The 24,936-nt window shown below is 41.4% G+C and overlaps 2 protein-coding genes across 2 annotated transcripts; one reads left to right on the plus strand and one right to left on the minus strand.

Annotated features, from left to right (window-relative positions):
* The first annotated feature begins 761 nt into the window (after positions 1 to 761).
* Positions 762 to 20,567, plus strand: rhobtb3 (Rho related BTB domain containing 3). Its single transcript, XM_023811734.2, has 12 exons — positions 762 to 1,348; positions 1,986 to 2,253; positions 2,732 to 2,924; positions 6,733 to 6,890; positions 9,475 to 9,583; positions 9,792 to 10,172; positions 11,337 to 11,446; positions 17,991 to 18,093; positions 18,395 to 18,568; positions 18,712 to 18,878; positions 19,973 to 20,069; positions 20,449 to 20,567. Coding segments are annotated over exons 1-12 (1,881 nt in total). The 5' UTR covers positions 762 to 1,346.
* Positions 20,173 to 23,443, minus strand: glrx (glutaredoxin (thioltransferase)). Its single transcript, XM_023811735.2, has 3 exons — positions 23,162 to 23,443; positions 21,684 to 21,824; positions 20,173 to 20,595 (listed from the first exon to the last, which is right to left on the minus strand). Exons 1-2 carry the CDS (start codon positions 23,366 to 23,368, stop codon positions 21,711 to 21,713), a joined length of 321 nt encoding a protein of 106 aa, XP_023667503.1. The 5' UTR covers positions 23,369 to 23,443; the 3' UTR covers positions 20,173 to 20,595; positions 21,684 to 21,710.
* Between the last annotated feature and the right edge of the window lie 1,493 nt (positions 23,444 to 24,936).

The following is a 24,936-nucleotide window of genomic DNA, read 5'->3' on the forward strand; positions in this document are numbered from 1 at the left end:
TTGGTTGCACTTCACGATGTAGATCTACAGCCGTTTTTTTTCCCGGAACAATGCAAATGTTTTTGTCTATCTCGTAGACTGTCAGATGTGTGACGTCACTGTAATTATAATTTTAATCTCTAGGTCAACGTTGTGTTGTTTTTATTTCATCTTCTTCCACATCGCCTTCAACTCATTAGGCTTAAAGCCTATTTCACCATCTTGAACAACAGATTCATTTTTATTCTTTGTATCGAGTGAAAGGTTGTATCAATATATTCGTCGCGAAACACGAGTTCAGTGTCGTAGAAAAATGTATACGGTGTACATATGATTCCGGACATTACCAACCTTTGGCTAAATATCAGCATTGTTTTCTGTTTCACCTGAAATAACCTCTTCTGAACACGTGCAACTATTCTGTGCTGATTATTTATTTATTTTAAGGTATGAAGAATATTTTCATAAATCCATTTTATTTGAATTACTAGGCTATATATGTCTCACAAAGATGACATTCAAATCATGCTTAAAACAATGCTCATCATATAACATCGTAAATACAGGCTATACAGTATATCACTTTGATTAGAAATACTTTTCGTTTTTATACCTTTTTTGGGTTGTCTGATACTGGATCGTCATTATAGCCCAATCGGTATTCCGAACCATATAGGAAAACTCCTCCCATGCCAATTCACTCAACTGGATTACCAGAATTAACAATAATTAACCCCAAAAGGCTGAAAATGCCGTTTTCGGGAGTGTTACAATAAGTGTAAGGCGGTGTGTATAGTTGAGAGCCCCGCTGTTGTAATTGCCGCGTCGGATCCCCGCTCTTGCTGAGTCAGGACCCCCGATCCTCCCGACAACATGATCCCTTCACTCTCTCAGCTCCTCTTATGTTTCTACCTGATGATCTTCTTTTCTCTTCCAATGACGTCATTTAAAGATGGACTATGATGCGGGGTGTGTTGCCGAAGATCCCGTACTGTTTATTCTTGCGTTTTGCTCCCTTTTCGCTCCTTAAACTTGGGCTGCTTTAAGCGCAGCGTCCTGCTAAACGGTGCGGGCTGGCTGTGCTCCTTTCTTTCTTTCCTGTTGTGTTTTTACAGTCTCTGCTGCGGCTCCATTGCGGACAGGACACTTTAATCTGGGCTGTTTTTGAATGAACGACAATAACAAGGGCAGAAGAAAACAAAACTCTTCTGTTTTCATTCCGTTCTTGAAATGACTGATATGCGGGATTAAAAATCCCGACCTTCACTGCTGGGGAAAAACCCATTTCTCCGCAGACTAAATGTGAAATCTTAGCGCTGGGTACGTGTTTGCCAGGATTTCTTCAAAAGAGTCGAGGCGGGGTGACCATGTAAGTTATGTTTTATATCCAGTATTAAATCATGGTAAAATTGTACTATATTTTTTATCTGTTTTCGTTTCGCTTTCACACGTTATTGCACCACGTGTAATTAATAAAATGACATAGTAAAATAAAGCAACAATATGATGTTAATATTTCTTTTACCATTCTAGTAACAATGACTTTAGAGGCATTTGCTCGGTTCTTTTGAGCTTGCCTCCAGTGATAATGCATCACTTTGTCTTCGTGGTAAGCATAGTTAATTAGCAACAGAATAAAGACTGGACTTTTTTTCTCCCCATGATAGCGCGTTTGTTTTTCATCTTGAGTGCACAAATACCGCCTTATGTTGGTTTTATGCTTTCATTGTCAGCTAAAATTCAGCCGATCACTTTATTTCTCCAACTTATTTCAATTTACACGTTTTTGTGATTCATACTGCCTGTTTGCACACACAAAGCATTTTATCTATCTATCTATCTATCTATCTATCTATCTATCTGTCTGTCTGTCTGTCTGTCTGTCTGTCTGTCTATTTAACATATTGTTTATTTCTATCTAAAACATTTCACCACACATTTCAGTAAGTCAGTCATGTTCACCACTTGACTTTGTCTGCTTCTTCTACTTGCTGGCGATTGCTCAGGTCTGTCCACATTGTGGCCCTGGGCTGTGAGCGCCCAGGTCACAACGCCACGGAGGAGGAGCCAGGACACGGCCAGGGTGGCCTGCTCTGGAGCTACCTGGGCTGGGGCATGGTGGGCGTGATGAGGGGGCGCTGGGACGTGGTGGACGGCGCCCCCCAGGGGGCCATCGCTGCCCCATGTCACCACACACTGAACACGGCCTTCGCCGAGTACCAGGCTCGTGTTCTGGGTGATGTCAGGGTGGTGCTGCACGATTGCCCCCGTTGGGTGAGTGATCTGGGGGGCCCAGCTGCCCCCACCTGATGGCTGAAGGTGAAATAGGGGTCAGGCTTGCAGAATCACTCACTGGAAGTCAGCTGCAGTGGTAGGGGGTTCCCCTGAAGTTTGTGGCTCACTCAGTCCCCCAGGAAGAAGGCTGAGGCAATATTCTGTCCATCTTCTAAACAATTATCCTAGTTATGAGGGAGGCCTGACAGTGCACAAGGATGGGATGCAGGGTGCATGCAATGCTAGTCCATTGCAGGACACATGCATGCATGCGTGCATGCATGCATGCACGCACACACACACAATCACACACTTAGAGACACCAGTTAACCTAACTGCATGTCTTTGGACTGTTGCAGGAAACCTGTGTCTTGGTAACAATAAATCATTATTTGATTGATTTATTAACTGATTGGTTAATAAAATAATAATATTGCTGCTAGTGTAAAACCTCTTTCTCTTCTGTCCCTTTACTCAGGACCTTCTGGACAGTAACTGGGTAACCACACAGAGTTTGCTGGAACAGGCCGACATTCTGGTCATTAAGTACTCCGTGAATGACAAGCTCACCTTCCAGCAGCTGCGAGACACTTATGGGCCACGCATACGCCCGCTGCTGCGTCACTGGGCCATCCCCGTCGTCGTGGCGGCTGTGGGCGCCCGCCTTAATGGTTAGTGCTCGGCTGTGATCTATTTTCTTTTGCTTTATGCCTGAACGTGAAGCAGGGTTATCCTATTATAAGACGATTTGCTGAAACCTCAGTAATTGAGTCTTTTCTACAGACCCATGCAAAAGTCTTTGACAGTCAAAGGAAATGATGTATAAATGGTCTTCATGTTGCTATAAAACTATGACATTATGTCTATCAGTGTGTTAGCTTAACCATTTCAAAACCTCTTCGAAGGTCACCCCAGTTTTTCCAGCAACCATCCAGCACCCAATATATTTTTTGACTCAGTTACTGGCACGCCATGTTTGGCTAATCAAAACCTCACTGAATTATTTAACTAATTAAGTTAATTGATTAATTGAGTTGGTGGTGAAATTTAACAAATACATGGAATGGCTGAGGTGCCCCTGCGGAGAAGTTTAGGAGCCAAAAGTGATGTTCTTATAGTCATCCAACAAAATATCTGTAATTCTCTGGAGTGAAGAAGAAATTCCTGTTTGTTTTCATTGTGTTAATTGTAATTGGTATACGTTGTGATATTAAATTTTGGTTTTTGTTCTGAGCAGATATACACTTACTACCTAGATAAACAGGTAATTAAACATTTCCTTTGACTGCCCGAGACTTTTGCTGTTCCCTGGATGTAAGATGCTCATCTGAGGTTTTGTATCTTAAATGAAATGAATTCATTTTGCGCTGCAGCATTACTTGCAATTTATGCATGTTTTATTAAAACAAATGATCCTTTGTCCTTTGCATGATACTGATGAAAGACATGCATACTAGATTTGTTACCATAAATGTCAGTGAAATGAGTAATATGTTATAGCTGTTTAATATTTATTCGAATTAAATATTCTCTGTTTCTATGCCGTATGCTTCACATATTTGTCTTGGCTGATGGAAGAAACAAATAATGATTTTATGTGTAACGAAATATCCAGTGTCTACTTGGACAAAAAGCTGCATTTACCTAAATACTGGCATTACAGTCACCTAAAACATGAACTTCCATATTACATATAGCATGAGCTCAAAACATATTATTTTAGGGATTTTGTTTTAAAATCAATGTATTCAAATGTTAATGTTAAATCATGATTATCATAGCAAAAATGTAAATAAAATCACAAGGGAACTAAATTCTGCTATAAGTGAAAGAAGCACAGGGTTAGTTATAATTAAAAACAGTATTTTTTTTTATAGTTTAATAGTACGTACTAAACTGTTTAAGTTTTACACCTCAATTATAGAACTGTGAGGAATTTCCTAAAGCCCTTCAGAAGGTTCCTATTGTCTGTTCTTTTTCTTTTTGGCCGTAAAATAATTATGGGAATTAAAGAGTTTAGAAAATAGTTAATTTCCCTGGTCTAATTGTCTTCTATCTGGATACCTTATTTTAACACATACAAACTTGCTACAACCGGTCTCTCCTTCTTCCTTTTGTGTAATGTTAGTGCCATGCTTACAGGTAACATGCCATGAGAAACAGTAGATGCTGCAACAGGAGCAGATCTCTCTCAAGTCATTTGAATAAGCAGCTCCTGATCAAAGTTCCTGTTAATTGGAAAGAACGACAGAGCCCTGGGGGTTATAACGCTCTCACTGTACTTGGTACTTGAAGAATTGCTGAACAGGATGTTTCGGAGTCAGAAAATAATGGCACAAGAATAGGACAGGGGGTAGACATGGAAACGCAGAACCTGCAGCACATCGAAATGCTGAAGCTTCTTGCCTGAATACTTCAACCAAATGTGCAAGCTGGAATTTGACTCTGAACCAGAAAACCTGCTGGTGGCTCTGCTTGTGCTGTTTCTCACCATCAAACATCCAATCAACACAGTCATCAACACTGTACATCAGTTTTTAGATTTCAGAAGCCTTCCCATCATATGGATTAACCAAAATGGCCATTTCACGTTGATCGCTGCTCCTGATTGGATGTTTAATGATGATACCTACTATAAGCAAGTATTTCTGATCCATGACACAATGGGCTTTCAGGCTACGCCCAACTGGATCCACAAGGAGCAGAAGGGTAAATATGACAGTTTGTGTCTAAATGGAGAAGCATCAGGGACATTTGAAACATAATGTAGACTATTAAATACTTCATAAACACTTGGATATCTCCCATTTATTTATATGTGTTTTCCTGTAGTAAATAACAATCGATATAGTTAGTCGTCATTTGTCACACTAACAAAGCTATATGCTTCAAACAATGGACATGAAACAGATGACAGATCAGCTTCGCATGCTGTCTGAATGGTGTGTGAGCTTAATAAAAACACAGCACTGTTGTTACTTTACAGCTATTTGTCACTGTTTGTAGCTGTCATCTTCCCTTTGCAATAAAGCTATTCTGACAATGGTCTGAAGGCCATCTCCTACCATTCCTGGACTTTCACAGGCTGTGATTTATTCTATATCTTGGCTTTGATTGGCTTGTCTCTCTCTACGGACTGATAGTGAAAGGAATTTTCTCTATTTTTTGATCGCTTGAGTTAGTCCCAGGGTGTCTGATTATGCATGCGTCTGTATATTTATATGCATATCAGCCATAACATTAAATCCACTAACAGGTGAAGTGAATAACAATTGATTATCTCATTACGATGGCACCCGTCATGGGCGTTGTTATATATTAGGGAAGCGAACAGTCAGTTCTTGAAGCTGATTTCTTGGTAGCAAGAAAAATGGGGAAGTGTTAGGATGTAAGCAACTCTGACAGGAGCCAAATTGTGATGGCTAGATGACTGGGTTAGACTTTCTCCAAAACAGCAGATTTTGTGGAGTGTTTCCAGTGTGCAGTGGTCAGTACCTACCGAAAGTGGTCCAAGGAAGTTCATGATGGGGTCATGGACACCCAAGGCTCACTGATATGTGTGGGAAGCAGCGTCTGGTTTCACAGGAGAGTCACTGTAGCACAAATTGCTGAAAAAGTGAATGCAGGCTGTGATAGAAAGGTGTGAGAACACAGTGCATTGCAGCTTGCTGTGTATGGCACTGCATTGCCACAGACCAGCCATAGTGCCCATGCTGACCCCTGTTCACTGCCAAAGGCACCTACAGTGGCCATGTGAGTCTCAGAACTGGACCATAGAACAATGGAATAAGGTGGCTTGGTCTGATGAGTCATGTGTTCTGTTACATCATGTGGATGGCTGGGGGCATCTGTGTTTTTTTACTTGTTCTTTACTTGCCGCTGGGAAGGGATGGCACCAGAATGCACTACGGGAAGAAGCCAAAGCGATGGAAGCAGTGTGATGCTCCGGGCGATGTTCTGCTGGAAAACCTTGGGTCCTGGAATCCATGTGGATGTTACTTTGACACGTACCACTTACCTAAAAATTGTTGTAGACCAAGTACACCCCTTCATTGCAAAGGTATTCCCCCGAGGGCAGTGGCCTCTTTCAGCAGGATAATGTGCCTTGCCACACTGCAAAAATTGTTCAGGAATGGTTTGAGGAACATGAAAAACAGTTCAAGGTGTTGAATTAGCCTCCACATTCCCCGGATCTCAATCTGATCGAGCGTTTGTGGGATGTGCTGGACAAACAAGGCCAATCCATGGAGACCCCAGCTTGCAATTTACAGGACTTAAAAGATCTGCTGTTTACATCTTGGTGCCAGATACCACAGGACACCTTCAGAGGTCTTGTGGAGTCCATGCCTAGATGGGTCAGAGCTCAGATGTGTCAGGTGGCACAAGGGCAACCTACACAATATTATGCAGGTGGATGTAACGTTATGGCTGATTGGTGTATGTGTGAGCCCTGCTCTCTCTCCTGTACCCCCACCCTAGAGGATGGCCCCCCTTGCACATGCCCCCTGTGTGCCTCTGATTGGCGTAGTTCAGTGCCACACAGCGAGGGCCTGCAGCTGTCCCAAGACCTGGGGGCCACCTACCTGGAGCTGCCTTCGCTTAACGACTTCTTCGTGGGACGCTATTTTGGGGGTGTGGTGAGTGTCCAGGCTGACTCTGCATTTCTCAATCTGTTCTTCTGTGTTTTCATACGAGGCGCAAATGCAGATCCAGAAGCTGCAGTAGCAAATGTGCAGTAACTGTCTGGTACCTAAAGGTCATTCCGTAAATCCCTAGATCATTTTGTTGTAACTTTTGACCACAAATTTTCTGAAAGATTGCTCATAATGGAAAAATATATATATATCTGTACGAGGAATGTATAAGTCACACATCACTCTTATAAGCTGTGAACCTGGTTTCCATTTTTTCATGCAATTAGTTCTTGCTAAATAAGCACTGGATAGGCTGATTGATTATTTCCAGTCATTCTGACTAAAATGCCTTCAAAAAGAAAAACAATGGATTTATAGCAGGGGTGGGCAGTCTTATCCACAAATGGCCGGTGTGTGTGCAGGTTTAGGTCAGCTGTTCAAACCCAGGTGTGAGGACTCCTCAGCCAATCAGTCCTCTAATTAGTGATCTAATTAGGGAGCTGCAGTGAAAACCCGCATACACAACAGCCCTTTCTGGATAAGATAGGCCACCCCTGAATTATAGTGACTTGATTTAATTTCTCTGTAAGGCATTATTGTTGGGCGTCCAGGCCCAGTCTGCATTGCTCCTGTTCATTTTTTCCCATCCAGTTTTCTCCTTTCAGTTTTGAGTATAACTCCTGTAATACAGCTGCCTTGATTAATCACATGTGTATTGAAGCTGAGTATGGAAAGGCGCCCGGTGGCCATTCTGCTGTGAAACGTACCAAATCTTCATCTCATTCAACAGCTGTAGCTAAAATAGATGTGATATTAATTTGGACTATACAACATGTCCTTGCCCCTGAAAATTCTGGGGGTGTATTCAGTATGTTGTTATATTGACAACACACTGCACAGGGAAGACCAGTCTCCTGTCAGAATAAATTTAAAGATCCAAATGCACTATATCGACAAAAGTATCGGGACACCTGGTTATTATACTTGCAGAAATTTTTATGACATCACATTCTAAATCCATGGGCATCGATATGGAGTTGGTCCTCCCTTTGTCCCTAAAACAGCTGTCACTCATCTAGGAGGGCTTTTGCATTTGTGAGTTCAGGCACTGATGTTGTATGTGAAGGCCTGGCTTGCAGTCTCCATTCGAGTTCATCCCAAAGGATGGACGACGGGGTGGTTGATGGGGTTGAGGTCAGGGCTCTGTGTGGGTCAGTCAAGTTCATTCACACCAAACTCACCCAACCATGTCTTTATGGAGCTTGCTTTCTGCACTGGGGCACAGTCATGCTGGAACAGAAAAGGGCCTTCCCCAAATTGTTCCCACAAAGTTGGAAGCATAGAATTGTCCAAAATGTCTTGGTATGCTGAAGCATTAAGAGTTTCCTTCACTGGAACTAAGGGACTTATCCCAACCCCTGAAAAGCAACCCCACATCATTGTCCCTAATCCACCAAACCTTATTGTTGGCACAGTGCAGCCAGGTAGGTATTGAGTCAACAGAGCATTGGTGATTTTTGCAAACTATGTGCCTCAGCACTCGGTGACCCTGCTTCACATCGTCTGCACTTCATAGCTGAGTTTCTGTTGTTCCAAAATGCTTCCATTTTGCAGTAATACCACTTACTGTTGACCATGGAATATCTAGCAGAGAAGACATTTCACAGACTGACTAATTGCAATGGTGGCATCCTATGACAATATATGAATTCACGGAGATCTTCAGAAGGACCCATTCTTTCACAAATGTTTGTAAACCTGACTGCATGTGTAGGTACTTGATTTATATACACCTGTGGCAATGGTTTGTAAACCTGACTGCATAGGTAGGTACTTGATTATATACACCTGTGGAAATGGTTTGTAAACCTGACTGCATGGGTAGGTACTTGATTATATACACTTGTGGCAATGGGCCTGGGAAATACCCAAATTCAGTGATTAAGAGGTGTGTCCCAATACTTTTGTCCAATTAATGAATCTTATTCCTTTGCAGGTTATTTAAAATGTGTATATTTTAAATATTTACTATTTAGATAATTCCATCAAAGTTTAGTGTACATTTTGTGACGTCTGTTGATCTCTGGAATAATCAATAACTAAGTGTTTAATAGGTATAGAAGTGGCCTGTTTTTTCATTTTTACAATGTACTGCGCTGTTCCAACTAATGACTAAATAAACCTCTTTAATGATAAAAACATGAAATGATGTAATGGGTGAAGTTGTGGAGGACTGCATGGACATTAAATGAACTATAAATGAGCAGGTGTATGTCTGAGTTTCCAAACCATGTAATGAATTCTACCTAGATGATATGCTATGCTGTCGACCCACGTAAACACCTTCTAGCTAGCTGTTAAATGATCTATATCTAGTTTATACATTGTTCCGTGTTCCTAATTATCATATACGTTGCTAGCAGTAGCTCTACTAGAAGAAATGCTACTGAGAATGGTAATAAGAAAAGTAATTAAATTGATTGCATGTCTACATGGACCACCTTGAGTATAAGTTAATGTGTGCAGTGGTATTGCCAGCTGTTGCAGCAGCCCTGTTAAATGTAAGCCTCCGTGTGTCTGAGTTTAGCTGGAGTACTTCATAGTCCAGTGTCTGAAACAGAAGGCAAAACAGAGGCCAGAGAAGAGGCGGAGCCACAGGGTCAGTGAGCCCCGCCCACCACAATTGGAGCAGCCAGGTAAAGTGTGACTCCACCCACATATCAGGACTGTCTTACCAACTCTAGCCTCTTGCGTTCAACAGGTTATTCCCTGGAAAATTCTGTTTGTTTTTACTAAATTAATGTTTGTGGTGAGAGTCAGTGGAGTTCCATAGAGGTTAGAAAATCAATGCGTAACATGATCGGCAGCTCCAAACCCAAAACTGTCTCATTTTCTGTTGTCTAGCCCGGCTACCAAACGTGCGAGTGGAGGAGTCTAGCTTCTCGCGGGATCTGCAGTGGCTTCTGGAGCGTGGAGTCCAGTTTGCTGATGTAGCCTTTTACGCCAGTGATTCTGGGAAGGAGCTGGGCTGGGCCCATGCAGCGGTGCTCTGCTCTGTCAGCCCGTACTTTCGGCAACTGCTGTTGGGGCCACAACCCCGGGACAGGCCGGTGTCCCGCTGCGGCTGCCAGGACGCTATTCAAGGCCTGCTCTCCAGGTGGGATGGGGGCTTCGATGAGCCCCCCCGCACGGACGTGCCCCTCCCCGGGCATCTCTCTCGCCTGGTGGTGAAGGACCCCCTGCTGTGCCTGTGTTTATGGGAGACGCTGAAGTTCCTCTATCGAGGTACACAAATGGAAGCTGGCACTGTGGACCCTCCTTACATACTCTTTGCTCTGTCATCTCTCCTCATTTTCTCTATTTTTTACTCACCTTTTGTTCATAAAGAGCTTCTCTTTCCCAGTTATTTCCTCGGGAATTGCAAATAAAAGCAGATGTGTATCAGCTTCCTATCCTTTAAGCTGATGGCCTGTTTCAAAATACAGACATGTAATAGGGGTTAATATACTTACGATTTTATGTTTAAAGGACAGAAAGCGAGCTTCAGTTTCACCTTATTAAAGCTGGCCTTTATTGGGGCTTTCCCTGTCCAATTTATTGGCACAAGGATATTTTTTATGAGCAGAGTATATATTTAGATAGGATATAAGACTGCCATTTTAAAAAACAAGGTTGCATTTATGTGCAATATTCATAGTGCCATCATCCAACCACTAATCCACTTCAGGCTCATGGAGCAGTCCTGAAGTCTATCCCAAGTACCACAGGGCATATGGCAGGGGACCCACCTGGACGTGATTCCAGTCCAATTCAGATGCACACTATGGGCAGCTTGGAGATGCCAGATCACCTAAGTGCATGAGTTTGGACTGTGGGAGGAACCTGGATCAGTGCTTCTCAACCTGGACCTTGGGGATCCCCAAACAGCCCCCCCACTCAGAAACATGGGCTGTTTGGGGGTCCCTGAGGGCTGGGTTGGGAAATACTGACTTAGAGAACCAGAGGAAACCCACTACACTGCATGAGGCAGCAATGCTGTCCACTACACTGCATGAGGCAGCAATGCTGTCCACTACACTGCATGAGGCAGCAATGCTGTCCACTACACTGCATGAGGCAGCAATGCTGTCCACTACACTGCATGAGGCAGCAATGCTGTCCACTACACTGCATGAGGCAGCAATGCTGTCCACTACACTGCATGAGGCAGCAATGCTGTCCACTACACTGCATGAGGCAGCAATGCTGTCCACTACACTGCATGAGGCAGCAATGCTGTCCACTACACTGATACTCCACCCTACTGACAATATTACATCCAAACAGTATTGTATAGTCTTAAGGAATCCCCTCCACGGTTACGATATATAAAATGATGGAGTTGACTAGGCTGTATGATGTGTGTCTTTGTCAAAATGTATCTCAGTTGTAGCCCTGCCTTTGCCTCAGGGGCATCGGAGTGGAAACAACTGCAGGATGCAGCGACGGAGAAGCTGAAGAACTCCGTGGCGGTGGCAGAGCTCATGGACAGAGTCCGATCCTTTCTCGAAATGGAAAAGGTATTTACTGTGTGACACAGCATTTCTAAATCTGTCTAGGCATGCTCTGTGAAACAGCACCACCTAGTGGAGCAAATGGGAGCTAAGATGAAATGTTCTTGTCTTTTATGGCAGTATTGTTAAAACTAAAACAAAAAAAAAAACCTAACTCCTTTTTAGAGGGAGGAAAGTATTGTCCATAAATATACAAATTAGAAATTTTACATTTACTTAAGATGTTTTTTTATCAAAAGTGACGTATAACTGAGAGAGCATGGTCAGCCAGTCTGTGAAGCAATTGGGCTTAAACACTATTGATTTGCAGCATAAGGCAAGGTGGACTTGAGTTCTTGTAAGGAAGGTAATATATGACCTGTATATGACCTTAAGACAGACCTGCCACAGTCAGCAGTAAACTATTACTCAAACAGAGGTGACAGCTCTGACTGCTACGCTTGCTCTGTGAATCTCTTATTTCAGTCATAGTTGTAGGTGGTCTGGCGCCTGTCCCATGTGGTACAGGGCAGACCCTGTCCAGGGTACCAGTCCATCTCAGGGTACATATACACAATCCTATGCTAAGGATTCGGATTTGAGAGACTCCAGTTTAGACTAAGAACATGTCTTTGGACTGTGGGAGGGAACATCACATTTACATACATTTGCACTAATGACAGAAAAACAGAGAAAAGGGCCATACAATTTGACATTTACAAAATTTACGTTTCAGGCAATAATTTTCTTCTAACATTAAATATCAGGGTACCATTAAAATTCACGTATACCACACAATGTATTGTGCTTTATATATGTACAACAAAATACATAATGAAAACACTATACTTCTGCCACTTAAGGCACTTTTTCGTTAAGACGATAACTCAAAAAGTATTTGACAGAGGAATTATATGCTTGATGAACTGGAACTGATTAAATTTTGAGACTGATTGCCCCTAAATTGAAGCAGTACAGATTTGTATTACACTGAAGATGCTTTCTCACTCCTATTTTTAATGGATGTAGCCTTGATCAGGAGGGGTCCCCAGGTGGGGTCCCCAGGTGGTGCCCAACTTTCTCAGAGTGTTTCGACCTTTAATTACATTCTCCAGTTGTCACGTCAGCAGTGGTGGCTCAGTCACTGCAGCTCTCCTCTAGGCTTCCAACTAATATCCTCCCTCATATGTCAGAGTCAACAGGAGGTCCTCTCTTCCACTTCTCTCAGCCTTTGGAGAGCTGTTGTCCTCTCGTGGCCTCGTACTCCAGCTTTAGCCAACAGATTCCACACAAGCTGAGCAGGGAATCCTTGGCATCCCACTACTGTAAACAGCCATGTTGTCCCATCTTCATCCCAACAACCCTGGACAATCTGTTGGCACCTTGCTTTCTTTCATTTTTCCACGTCTTCACAGCCCTCCTCTCACTGGACTGCAATTCCACCAATATGATTTTCTTTCCCTCAGGAGGCCATAGGGTGACGTTTGATCACACTGGAACCCATTTTTTAGTACCTACTCCAGACTAGGTACTTTTCAAGAACATAAACTACTGGGAAGGTGCTTACAGCAAAAGCTTGCAGACAGGGTCCTCCCTCATTCCCCACCGGTGCAAGTTGACTGGAAGTTGGTGGGGTATTATAAGGAGCTTTCACACCGCAGGAACTTTTTCAGGAACCAAAACCTTTTTCCAGTACCAGGAACTTTTGTCATTTCATACCCCAGGAACTTGGTCCGATTGTAGTTCCTTGAAAGCAGTTATGGAAACTGGCGTTAACTTGGAACTTGCCTAGGAGTGCATAGTAAAGAGATAGTAGTAACAGAGCAAAAATCAAGCAGATGGAATTATTTTTGTATCTCAGTTACATTTAATGCATACAGGTACATCTCAAAAAACTAGAATATCGTGAAAAAGTTCAATATTTCTTGACATTTCTTTCAGAAAGTGAAATTCATATATTATATAGATTCATTACACATAGAGTGAAATATGTCAAGCCTTTATTTCTTGGAATTTCGATGATTATGGCTTACAGATAATAAAACCAGAAAATTAGAATATCACATAAGATCAATAAAAAAGGGATATTTTACACAGAAATGTCAGGCTTCTGAAAAGTATGTTCATTCCTATGCACTCAATACTTGGTTGGGCCTCCTATTGCATGAATTACTGCATCAATGCGGCGTGGCATGGAGGCGATCAGCCTGTGGCACTGCTGGGGTGTAATGGAAGCCCAGGTTGCTTTGATAGCAGCCTTCAGGTCATCTGCATTGTTGGGTCTGGTGTGTCTCATTTTCCTCTTGACAATACCCTATATATTCTCTATGGGGTTCAGGTCAGGTGAGTTTGCTGGCCAATCAGGCTCCCCCGAATTCTTAAATGGATTTTGCTTGACAATCCTCTCAAGGCTGCGGTTGTCCCTGTTGCTGGGGCACCTTTTCTTACTTTTTCCTTCCACTAAACTTTCTATGAATATGCTTGGATACAGCACTCTGTGAACAACCAGCTTCTTTGGCAGTGACCTTTTGTGGCTTACTCTCCTTGTGGAGGGTGTCAATGACTATCTTCTGCACATCTGTCAAGTCAGCAGTCTTCCCCATGATTGTGTAGCCTCCTGACCCAGACTGAGACCATTTAAGGGCTCAGGAAACCTTTGCAGGTGTTTTGAGTTAATTACCTGATTAGGGTGTGACACCATGACTTTCCAATATTGAACTTTTTCACAATATTCAAATTTTCTGAGACAGTGAATTTTGGGTTTTATTATCTGCCAGCCATAATCATTGAAATTCCAAGAAATAAAGGCTTGACATATTTCACTCTATGTGTAATGAATCTATATAATATATGAATTTCACTTTCTGAAAGAAATGTCAAGAAATATTGAACTTTTTCACGATATTCTAATTTTTTGTGATGTACCTGTACATTAATGAATTTTTTGGTTTGCGTCTCCATATTTCTGCATGAGAAAATTATATCAAAAACCAACGTACTTTTGTCTTATATCGCTGGTTACATTGCATTACATTGCTTTTTATTCTGTGAAAAACAAAAGATCGATCTTTTGGCCAGACTTAATATGAGTCATAAATGTGTCGTGGGTCATATAAATATGAATAAAATAAAGTATAAATAAATAAATATAAATAAAGGCTATTACCTGTTTTGATCACGATCAGTCCCCCAATAACTAAGGAATATCTAACAAAACAATTTCTTCATCCTCCATTGTTTAGGGTTGTCAGTGTAGTTTCGTATTAAATTACGTGTGAAGTTTGACCTACAAGCTTTTTACGTCTCCCATCTTTATTTACCATAAAGGTCGCAGTTCCCATTGTGCGGTGTGAAAGATACAAACAGAAGTGTCCAGGAGCTACAAAGGTTTGCGGTTGAGACAGCCCAGGGGCTTGTAAACAGGGACCAGGTTCTGGAACTTCAGTGTGAAAGCACTATACACTGCCCTGAGCACAAAGGAAATATGAAAAATTCAGGCCTTGTGATTGATTTTAGGTAGGTCCCATCTTGTCCAGCCACCTTGAGTTCCATGCTTGATGGATTTAGCTTTTCTTCTTTTTTAGGACTTCATCTTGGATGATGGTTCTCTTTTTCCTAAAAGTGGACTTTGACCACCACTGGAAATGTGATGAATCTAGGCTTTGTCTTCCGATGCAAAGCTTTCCTATGATGTCTCCGGTCTTAACATTCTGTCCGGTTGATTGCAGTGCCGGCGGCTCACTTTTGGTCGGATCTTGTTCTTAAGGCGGCCACACACTTCAAATGAAGTTTGGACAAAACAAAACCAAACACGTCAGGCAAGACCGATCTGTTCCATACTTGAAAGGACGCTACCACCTTGTTCGTTCTATGTCACTCTACAACACTAGAGGGCGTAGAATGTTTTTGATGCAGTAGACCCACATACAGAGGGCAAATAATCATACTGTGGTGAGTGTGTGACTAATTATAATAAAGTAATTGAAAGCTATTTTAAAATGGAAGTTGCTGTCTTTATTAACACGAACTATTGGCTTAATACTAGCAGTGGCTAAGACAGATAAAGTCAACAGTTATGGTTACACACTAACGAAACACATGTATTCCACGGAAAACACGACATCTACTGTTTACAACATAAATACAGATATTAATTTGTACTATTTAGAGACACGCGTGGTGCAGTGCAAAGCATGCTGGTAACAGGATAATTATAGTCCTGCTGGCCAACCCCACAGCGACACATTATGTAAGCCAATTGTGAACAGTGGGTGGTACCAGACAAAATAATATGTTCACCTTGGGGGCCCTACACAGGTGGTGCATCAAAACGGTGATCAGCACTCCTATAACGTCGTATTGCTAAAACGATGTTGAATCCATCAATTCCGTTTGAAGTATTTGGTCACCTTAATGGGAGCTTGTGAGTATGTTCTAGGTAGCAGTGATACTGATCTCAGAAGACAATCACAGTTGCAGTTACTTAGTTATACTCACAGAGCCAAGGAGGGGGCATAGACAGATTTTTAAAATTTAGTTTAACATGCCCAAGAAATACTAAATCAAGCTCACAAGATTAAAAGTAACTGTGTCCACCATTCAAAAGCTGGAGTCCTGGCACTGTGGTCACGATAACCACACATATTTCTGTAGTGCACAAATGCTAGCTATAAATAAATTATTTGAATTAAATTCATTTTAAAAAAGCCTGATACGTTAATATGTAAATGGTATTTAAATGACCACGAGGTGTAGTTTTTGTACAGGAAAGTTCAGGAGAATAAATTTAGAAAGGGGAGACATATTTGTATTATTATAAAGATATGAGCTCAGAGATGTATGCATATATTAGTTATTACCATGTGCAGTATTAATAATTAGATGACAATAACACCTAATTTCCATATTAGAATTAGTTGCAACTAGTAAGTCTACCAGTATAAGAAGTTAGAATGGAAGACATCCATCCATCAATTGTCTGTACCCAATTGACATATATGTGTTATCTCAAAGATTTGAGCAAATAAACTTACTACCGTAAAACGCACAGTATTCACACAATTCACTCCAGCTTTTGGATTTGTGGGCATATTTTCTATAGGCAAAAACACAAATCACTGAAAGGTTAAATTAAAAAATTAATGAGTTTGAAATAGCAAATTGAGAGCACAAAACAGTATGTTTGTACACTTTAGTATTTCATGGGCACATTAATTAAAATTTTGCATACAATTTAGTACATTATGCCCATGAAATAAAAAAAAAATCTGTGGCCCCACTAGTGCTCCATATATTCATTAGTGTGTCTGTAACAGTCCTTGCTGTTGTGTCATAGAAAATATTGGTCATAGTGCAAATGAGAAGTAATTAATATATAACTATATAAAGAATATAATAACAATGACATTTTAAGACATCGACATAAAAACACAACGAAATAGTTAAACAACTAATTGGTGGGGAAAGATTGTGCAAAACGGCATGTAAGTGTAATGTGCAATAATTGAATAGGTGTAATTATAGCTATGTGTCGCGAGTAGAACTCAGAGCATTCTCGTAAAAACACATTTACTGGCTTTCACACTTGTAGTTGATCCATCAAGTAGTTTTAGAAATTTTAAAGGTTGGGGTATGGAAGGAGTAAGAATTAGATGGGCTGTAGGCAGAGGCGATCCTAGGGTTTGTTGGGGCCACAAGCAAAAATTCACTGGGGGCCCCCCCTCTAACCAGTTTTTGTCATCATTTTAATAAATGATCGCCATCTAGTGACTTGGGGGCCCCAAGCAGCTGCCTGCCCTGCCTGCTGACAAGATGCGCCTCTGGCTGTAGGGGAATAGGGCTGTCTGGAGAATACATTGGTGCTGTTCGGATAGCATCCTTTCTGGTTTATTTACTATATAATTTGTGGAAAATGTCCACCCATCTCAGACATGGTCACTGGCGGACCTGGTATCCAGGAAGCATAGGGCACAATGCAGGGATTGCCTGGTAAAGGATGCTAATGATCTGATATATATATATATATATATAATACAGGCAATCCGTGGTTACGAATGAGATTTGTTCCTCAAGTCTGTCTTTTAAGCTGAATTTCCAGGTAAGTCGGAACAGGTACATACGGTTCGTAACTCGGGATGGCCTGGATAGCCAAACCCATCTTCAGGTTGTACCCCAGCCTTGTGGCCTGTGCTGCCCGGGATTGGTTCCAAGCCCTCCCACAACCCGGCCTGGGATCAGATCGATGGTGGATGGATTCATATGATAATAAAAGTATTCATTTGAATAAATGCATGAAATGTATATACATTGAGGTAACATTAAAATAACATTTCTTATGAAGAGTTAAAATGCATTTACTGCAGTATATGTCATGCAATGTTTTTGGACACATAAACGACTTTGTTGGTATAGAAGCTCAGAGATAGAAACTGAAGAGTAAGTTTACTGTAGTTTTCTTTCTCCTTATTATAAGGTAGAAGTTTTATACATTGAAATTAGAAGAGAAAAAATGTTTCGGGAGAGATCTAGCCTCCTTAGGAAGACTAACAGAAATTCATGTCTCTGTGTTCAGGGTTCAAGGGACACCCTCAGTCACTCCTCCCAACAACCACCTCACTCCCTTGGCAATCTGCTCAACTCCCCCCTCTGCTCCGACGTCATTTTCATGGTGCAAGGTGACTTTTCACCCCACTTACCATCATTTTATAATGGACTTGGTGATTTACATCTAAGGAAGACATATTCACTGCGTTTACTTGGAACCTGTGTAGTGTATTGGACAATGGATAGACAAAAATATCACCCTAATACCAAGACACATATTTTATTGACAAGTTAATAGCATTTATGATTGTGATTTCAGATGTTTCATCCAAGTTTTAAAAATGTATGCTTTTATTAAAACCAGAAATTACTTAAAAGCTAGACTGTTGCAATGTCATTCTGAAAGTGTCTCCATCTCTGAATTCTCTTCAGGCAGTGTCTTGCCAGCCCACAGGGCGGTCCTAGTGGCACGTTGTGATGTCATGGCGGCCATGTTCAGTGGGAAGTACGCCGAGGCCCGGAGCCGGGTGGTGCCCATCCACGGAGTCTCCTCAGACACTTTCCTGTCATTCCTGGAATACCTCTACACTGACACATGCTGCCCAGGTGCGTGAATAGGTGCATACTAACCGTTTTCTCTCACATCTCCATAACTAAAGGGCTCAGCATTCTCTAAAACCCTGCTAATGGCTTTCCCATGGTGGACCTTTCTCTGTTCACTTGGATGTTGTTTGTGTGTCTGTCTGCAGCCAGCGTGCTACACGCCATGGCTGTGCTGGTCTGTGCTGAGATGTACCAGGTGAAGCGGCTGCAGCATCTGTGCGAGGTGTGCATCTGTGCCTACCTGCAGAGCATGCCCAGCAGAGAGCTCAGCACCACGGGCATCAGCGTGATCAGACTGCTCCGTAGGGCAAAGGTACGTATGGATTTATACTTTAAATCCATTACCATGAATGTCAGCGTAATCATTTGATTAAGGGTAAAAAAAAAAAAAAAAAGGTTATGACAGAGTCATTAATGAGGAAGGAAGTGGTAGGACAGCATATGGCTCTGTGGGTTTGACTCTGTGCCTGTGAGTGGAAGGTCCTTGGTTCACATCCAATGGCTGGCAGAGTGATGTCACTCTCAGGTCCTTGAACATGACCTTTAACCCCAATTACTCAAGGGACCCTATCTGACCTTTCTGAACCTCAATCGTATGTCACATTTGATAAATCGTTTGCTAAATAAATGTGCGATGCCTGGACAAGAAAAGATCAGCTTCGAAAAAGCAAAAGCTGGAATGACAGGTTTACTTATGAAAATATTGACTTATATATTCCTCATTTGACATGTTACACAACCACCAGTCACTTTACTGCCAATTGCACATTATTCATGGTTATTTACGATTGTTTGCGGTTCTGGGCAGTATACCGATTCATCCAGCGAATGGCATAATAGTATTTATAGATACTGCTTCAGTCTGTGCGTGAAAATTTGGATTATGTGTAACATTTATAAAAAGATGCAATTAAATGCAAGTTGGTAAAGCAAAATCCTTAATATTACCAATTTATCACGGTAATAATTATGAAAATCATGTCGGTTAAGCAAACGTTGTTACGAAGCTAAATATACAGTAATAATCAAAACATGTTTCTATGGAACTAAATATACATTATTAATCTATTAAAACATATCAGTAAAACTCTTCTTATTGAGCTTAGTTCAAAGTTATGATCAATAAAACATATGGCTATTGAGCTGAATATCCATTCATTAATTAAAAAAAAATATTCGTAGATGTATTTTATTGACGTAAACACTCGCTGCCGTATTAAAGGTAAACTAGGAAACCAGCCGACTGTGTTTAACGTTCTCTCTCTTTTATATTATGTTGCTGTTAAGACAACCTTGGAGTCAGGAACCCAAGCATTAACCATCACATTGTACCGCGTGTAACTATGTATGTGACAAACAAAGCATTAAACTCGGCGTCTAATGATCTGCACGTTCTGGTTGTGACAGTGCCACAATGCAGACCAGCTTTACGTTTGGCTCCTGCACTTCATTGCCAACAACTATCTGATTTTCAGCCACAAACCAGACTTCATGGAGCTGTCAGGTAAGCCCTTTAAACTTGACAACCGCAGGTTTATGTGGGACACTATGCTAGCAGTATAGTGCACCGAGCACTGAAGTTTACCACAGTAATGGCACTGATAACATTTGAATTGATGCATGTTTATTGTTTTACGTGCTTCTAGATCAGAATATTCAGAAAAGCACAATCAGCTCTCCAATACAGAACCGTAGCCCATATTCATATCAAAACCATGAAAAATAAACAAGTGCTAAGCAATTTCCTCTGGGATAATAACATTTTTCTCATTCTAAAAAGGTGAACAGACATATCAGCTAAGCATTTTAAGTATGTTTTAACTGCCTTTGATAGTGGCTGTTAGCAGGACAGGTGGAGCATTTATTTCTGGCTATATTCGCAGAGGAAGAGAGGGAACAAGTAGAGAGGTTGCGGTGGCCGTCCAGGGGATACCTGCAGCAGCTCAGCGAATATCAGCAGTGCCGGCGGCAGCTACGCAAGTCACGCTGCTCCGTCATGTGACCAGGAAGTGCGCTGAGGAGCAGACAGACTGAACAGACAGAGGAGAGGGTGGGGAACACATGGTGAAAATCTACAGCCAGCATCGTTACTCATAGTCAGTGATGCGTCATTGGCCGAAATCCATCTTAACACAAGTCTGGATGAAAACGGCCATCTGTCCATCTTTCAGCCCCCCCCTCCCAGACAGGGTGGCAGAGGCCCTACAGCATATCCCAGGCACCACAGGCCACAAAGCGGGGGAACACCCTAAATAGGAGGCTCGTCCATCATAGGGTCACACGGTCATACACTTCCGGCAATTTAGAAACCCCAATTCACCTTAGTTAGAACATAAGAACTATACAAACGAGAGGAGGCCATTCGGCCCACTAATAACTTAACTAATAGCTCAGAGTTGTTGTCTTTGGATGGCAAGAAGAATCCATTGTACTCGGAGCGAAGCCCCCAACATGTGGAAGAACGTGAAAACTCAACACAGAGTAAAGGCAGGATTCCCAACTTCAGCCTTGGAAGCGAGACTGCACCACCCACAGAAAACATATTTTTATATATTCTGTACATTAATGATACACTTGAAACAGTGCTGAACACATAGACGATACCATAACAAGCGATCCTGCTTGAGCTGATAGTCGTAGAGTGATGAATAAATTAACCTGTTTCTTTAGTGTGTTGTGTGAACAGAAAGCTGTGCATGCACTTTAGGTGAATTGCCTGATCAGAGAAAAATGGACAGGGGACTTAAGGTAGGGTGAGGTCAGGCTTTCCTTTTGTCAAAGGAAGAAGGCGCTTAATATAGCCATTACTTATGTCAATAACACAGCAGCACGCAAATACCTTAAATATTTACTCTACACACCTTTATTTGCTGCCATATAGTTATTTGAAGGTTATGCAACTATTTTTATAACGAACAAGTTCAGTTATTTTGTTCATATAATTGTTTTTAATTATTTATTTGTAAAAGACTGAGTTTTAATTGCATTTTTAATTACCAGCATGTGGAGTTAATTGTACCTTTCCTTCATATGGGTAGTCATACACAGTACCTTGGACTCCTGTCAGAATGAATAAACCTGATTTAAGAAAAGCAACCAGGCTGTCAGAGGGTCATACCTGGGAAGCCGTGGGCGTTTGAGGTGTTCACTGCAAGGCACTGATGGCTTCTAGTAGGCCCTGCAGTTCCCCAGTGTTGTCCAGCTCTTCCACATCAGTTCCTCCACCAACACACTTCTTCCCAACGAAAACACGAGGGACCTGCAGCACAGACAGTTTTGTAAATAGATATATATAATTTGATATTAGAGTTGTGACGTTCGCGAACGAACCGATTCTTTTGAACGGCTCATAAACATGAACGATGGGAGCCGAGTAGCGGCTGGAGGGGAGCCGTTCTTTCTGTCGTTCTTTTTTTCCTATGCGTGTTACACAAATTAGCTCCTCCGCGAGACAGAACAGTTATAGGGGGAGGGGCGCACCCAGCGCAGGGGTGCTACTGCCTAACAGCATGATGATAGTTGTGCACGCATCCTTCACTTCCACATTGTGTGGAAGTGTTTGTAGTAAAAGCTGTTTTGCACAGAAATTCATTGCAGCCGGCTTTGTTTTTGATGTTTATTTGTGAGTAGGTATTGTATGAATAACATAAGTCAACGTAGCTTTACACATACACACACTTTGTACTAAAGGTAAATCCAAAATAGTGATGTCACTGTCTAAGCAGAGGGATGTTGTGCAACCATATGGAATATAGTCCACACATGACAAATGAGGTAATAATCAATATTTCACAATAATTCAAACTCAGATATTGGTGTGTGATATCTGAGTTTTAATTATTTGACTACAAATCTCACCTCATCATTCCTCCCAGTGATTATTTCCAGGATAAACTGAGATGCCCCCAAGCTGGCTTCTTAAAACTGACTAAATATTTTAAAAGAGCCAAAAGAGCCGTTCTTTTGAACGGCTCTTTGAAAGGAACGGATCGCCAAGATCCGGATCCCCTCAAAGAGCCATAAATCCCATCACTATTTGATATTATTACATCACATCAAATTTTATGTGATAATTATATGTACTTAAGTCAAAAGAATATGCATCTATAAACCACATATTAGCAGACGTTTTTGATATTCAAAAAGAAAAACTGAATACAGCAAATAATTGCAGGCAAGGAATTTCCGTCCATCCATGACAGTATTTCGGATGATATGTCATATTACGGAGCACTCCGTTGTGTGCACTATTATTTTAAAAATGAAAGAATGTGTGGCAAAAGTCTTTTCTCGTGTACAAGACCGTATGTTTAGTTTCAACACCGGTAAGGACCAGGGGTGAGTTTCCCGAAGCCTTCTTAACGCTACGTCGTTCGTTAGTTCTATCTTTTAACACAGAACTTAAGAACGACGTAGCGTTAAGAACGCTTCGGGAAACTCACCCCAAATCAGTACCGAACCCCCCCCGACTTTTGCATCTGGACTAAGGTAACAAGGTAACGGTTTCAGTAACGCGATCGGAAATAATTACCGAAGACAAAACACATAACATATAAACATACAAGACAAACATTATGAAGATCATCAAGGACTAACCGTACGAGCCCCGGTTATCTGCTGCAGGTAGTCTTGAATACTTCCCATATCTTTCCGTCCACTGATATCAATCAATTCCAAGTGTCCGGGTTTAAAGTTGTATTTTAACAAGACTTCCTTCGCCATTACACAGTAGGGACATGACGGTTTCATGAACAAAACAACTTTATTGCCTTTAATCTGACTCTCTACGAATTCCTGCGCCATTATAAAATCACAATGCAGTGTTCAAAATGTACAACGACAGTGGCTCAGCGAGGACGGAAAACCCCATTTCCCATAAAGCACTATCCAGCATTTTAAAACTTTATTAGTCACTTTATTAGTCACAGCTTGACATGATAATGTTATTGTGAAACCCAATACTATATTTAACCAATTTAATTACATTCTTGGTAGTAAACATTCTGTTTTTAGATGTCTGCAATTAAATTATTACTATAGTAGTCACAATTGGCCAGGGCAGGTTTCATATTAATTGGAGGGGTCAATCGGGGTCAGAGCTGTGACGTCACGTCGTCTTATAATGTATACATTTCGGTTTTTTCGTAAACCAATGCTGTTATAGGTATATAAAGTGAAATGTATCTTTCCATTTCAATCTTCACATGGTAGTTTAAGTGCATTAAGTTCCGCATTATGTACACTGAATTTGCGGGAATTATTAAAATTATGCATAAATCGCGAGATTCCGCCACGAATGTCAGGTCATTCATCATGGAAAAGTGACGCCACCTCCGGGTCCACTGCGATGCCCCCGTCACGTCCTGCACCCTGTCTCTCTCAAACACATCCCAACTTTCCGGAAAGAAACCCATAATTGTGATTTACTGAATCTCTTCTTGATAATAAATGGGACTTTCTGGCAGCACCATTTATGAATTAAATGATTCTGGAGTTTCTGGCAATCGAGTAACTTACTTTATGGCGTTTCCCAAAGAAATGCCCGATCTGATCCCATTTTACTCATTCTTATGCCCTAACAGCAAACACAGCAGAATGAGAATCGTGACTGACACAAATGCTATTTACCGCTGCGTTATCAGCCTTGCTATTTGTGTTATGCTGTTAAACTCACCAAGCTAGTTGCAGTTTGCGCAATCAAATAAGATAATCTTTATGAAACTCCCGCGAAGCAGGATTAAGGGAAAGTCCGATTTATTTCGACAAGTCTAGATCTGGCTCAGTTAATCCCCACTGAAGTACCATGGTAACTCATGCGAGTGAACAAGTCTGCTCCGGACCAGCCCCCTGTACTAAGAAGCGGGGTTACTGGCTTATCGGGGTAACTTGTCGGACTTAAGGTATCACAGTTTAAATGGACTTCATATTCGTTCACTTACATTTTGCCCAGACTACCTTAAATCCGACAAGTTACCCCGATAAGCCAGTAACCCCGTAGTACGGGCCCTGTCTCGCTTAGTTAAACGGTGTCTCAAAGAACAGATTCCCAAAAGATCGTTCCGTCGGACGAAATTCCGCGCTCTCACTGCTCATGTCATGTGTTCAATATAATAAAACCCGTAACAATCACGTCTCAGCATTCCAATTAATTCTAAAATAATTAAAATAAAAGAGTACTCATATTCCAAAGGTCAAACATACAATGCAATGACTGAAATTGGAAAAAAAAATCAGTTTAAATAATATGAACAGGAAGATATTTTTATATTTTGTTGAGTTACTGTCTACTTTGAAAGTTTATTAATAAAATACCAAAGACGAGATACGGTTATTTGTGCAGAACATTTCACACGGATGCGATTGAAAGTATT

This window comes from Paramormyrops kingsleyae, chromosome 7, assembly GCF_048594095.1.
Source record: "Paramormyrops kingsleyae isolate MSU_618 chromosome 7, PKINGS_0.4, whole genome shotgun sequence".
NCBI lineage: Eukaryota > Metazoa > Chordata > Actinopteri > Osteoglossiformes > Mormyridae > Paramormyrops > Paramormyrops kingsleyae.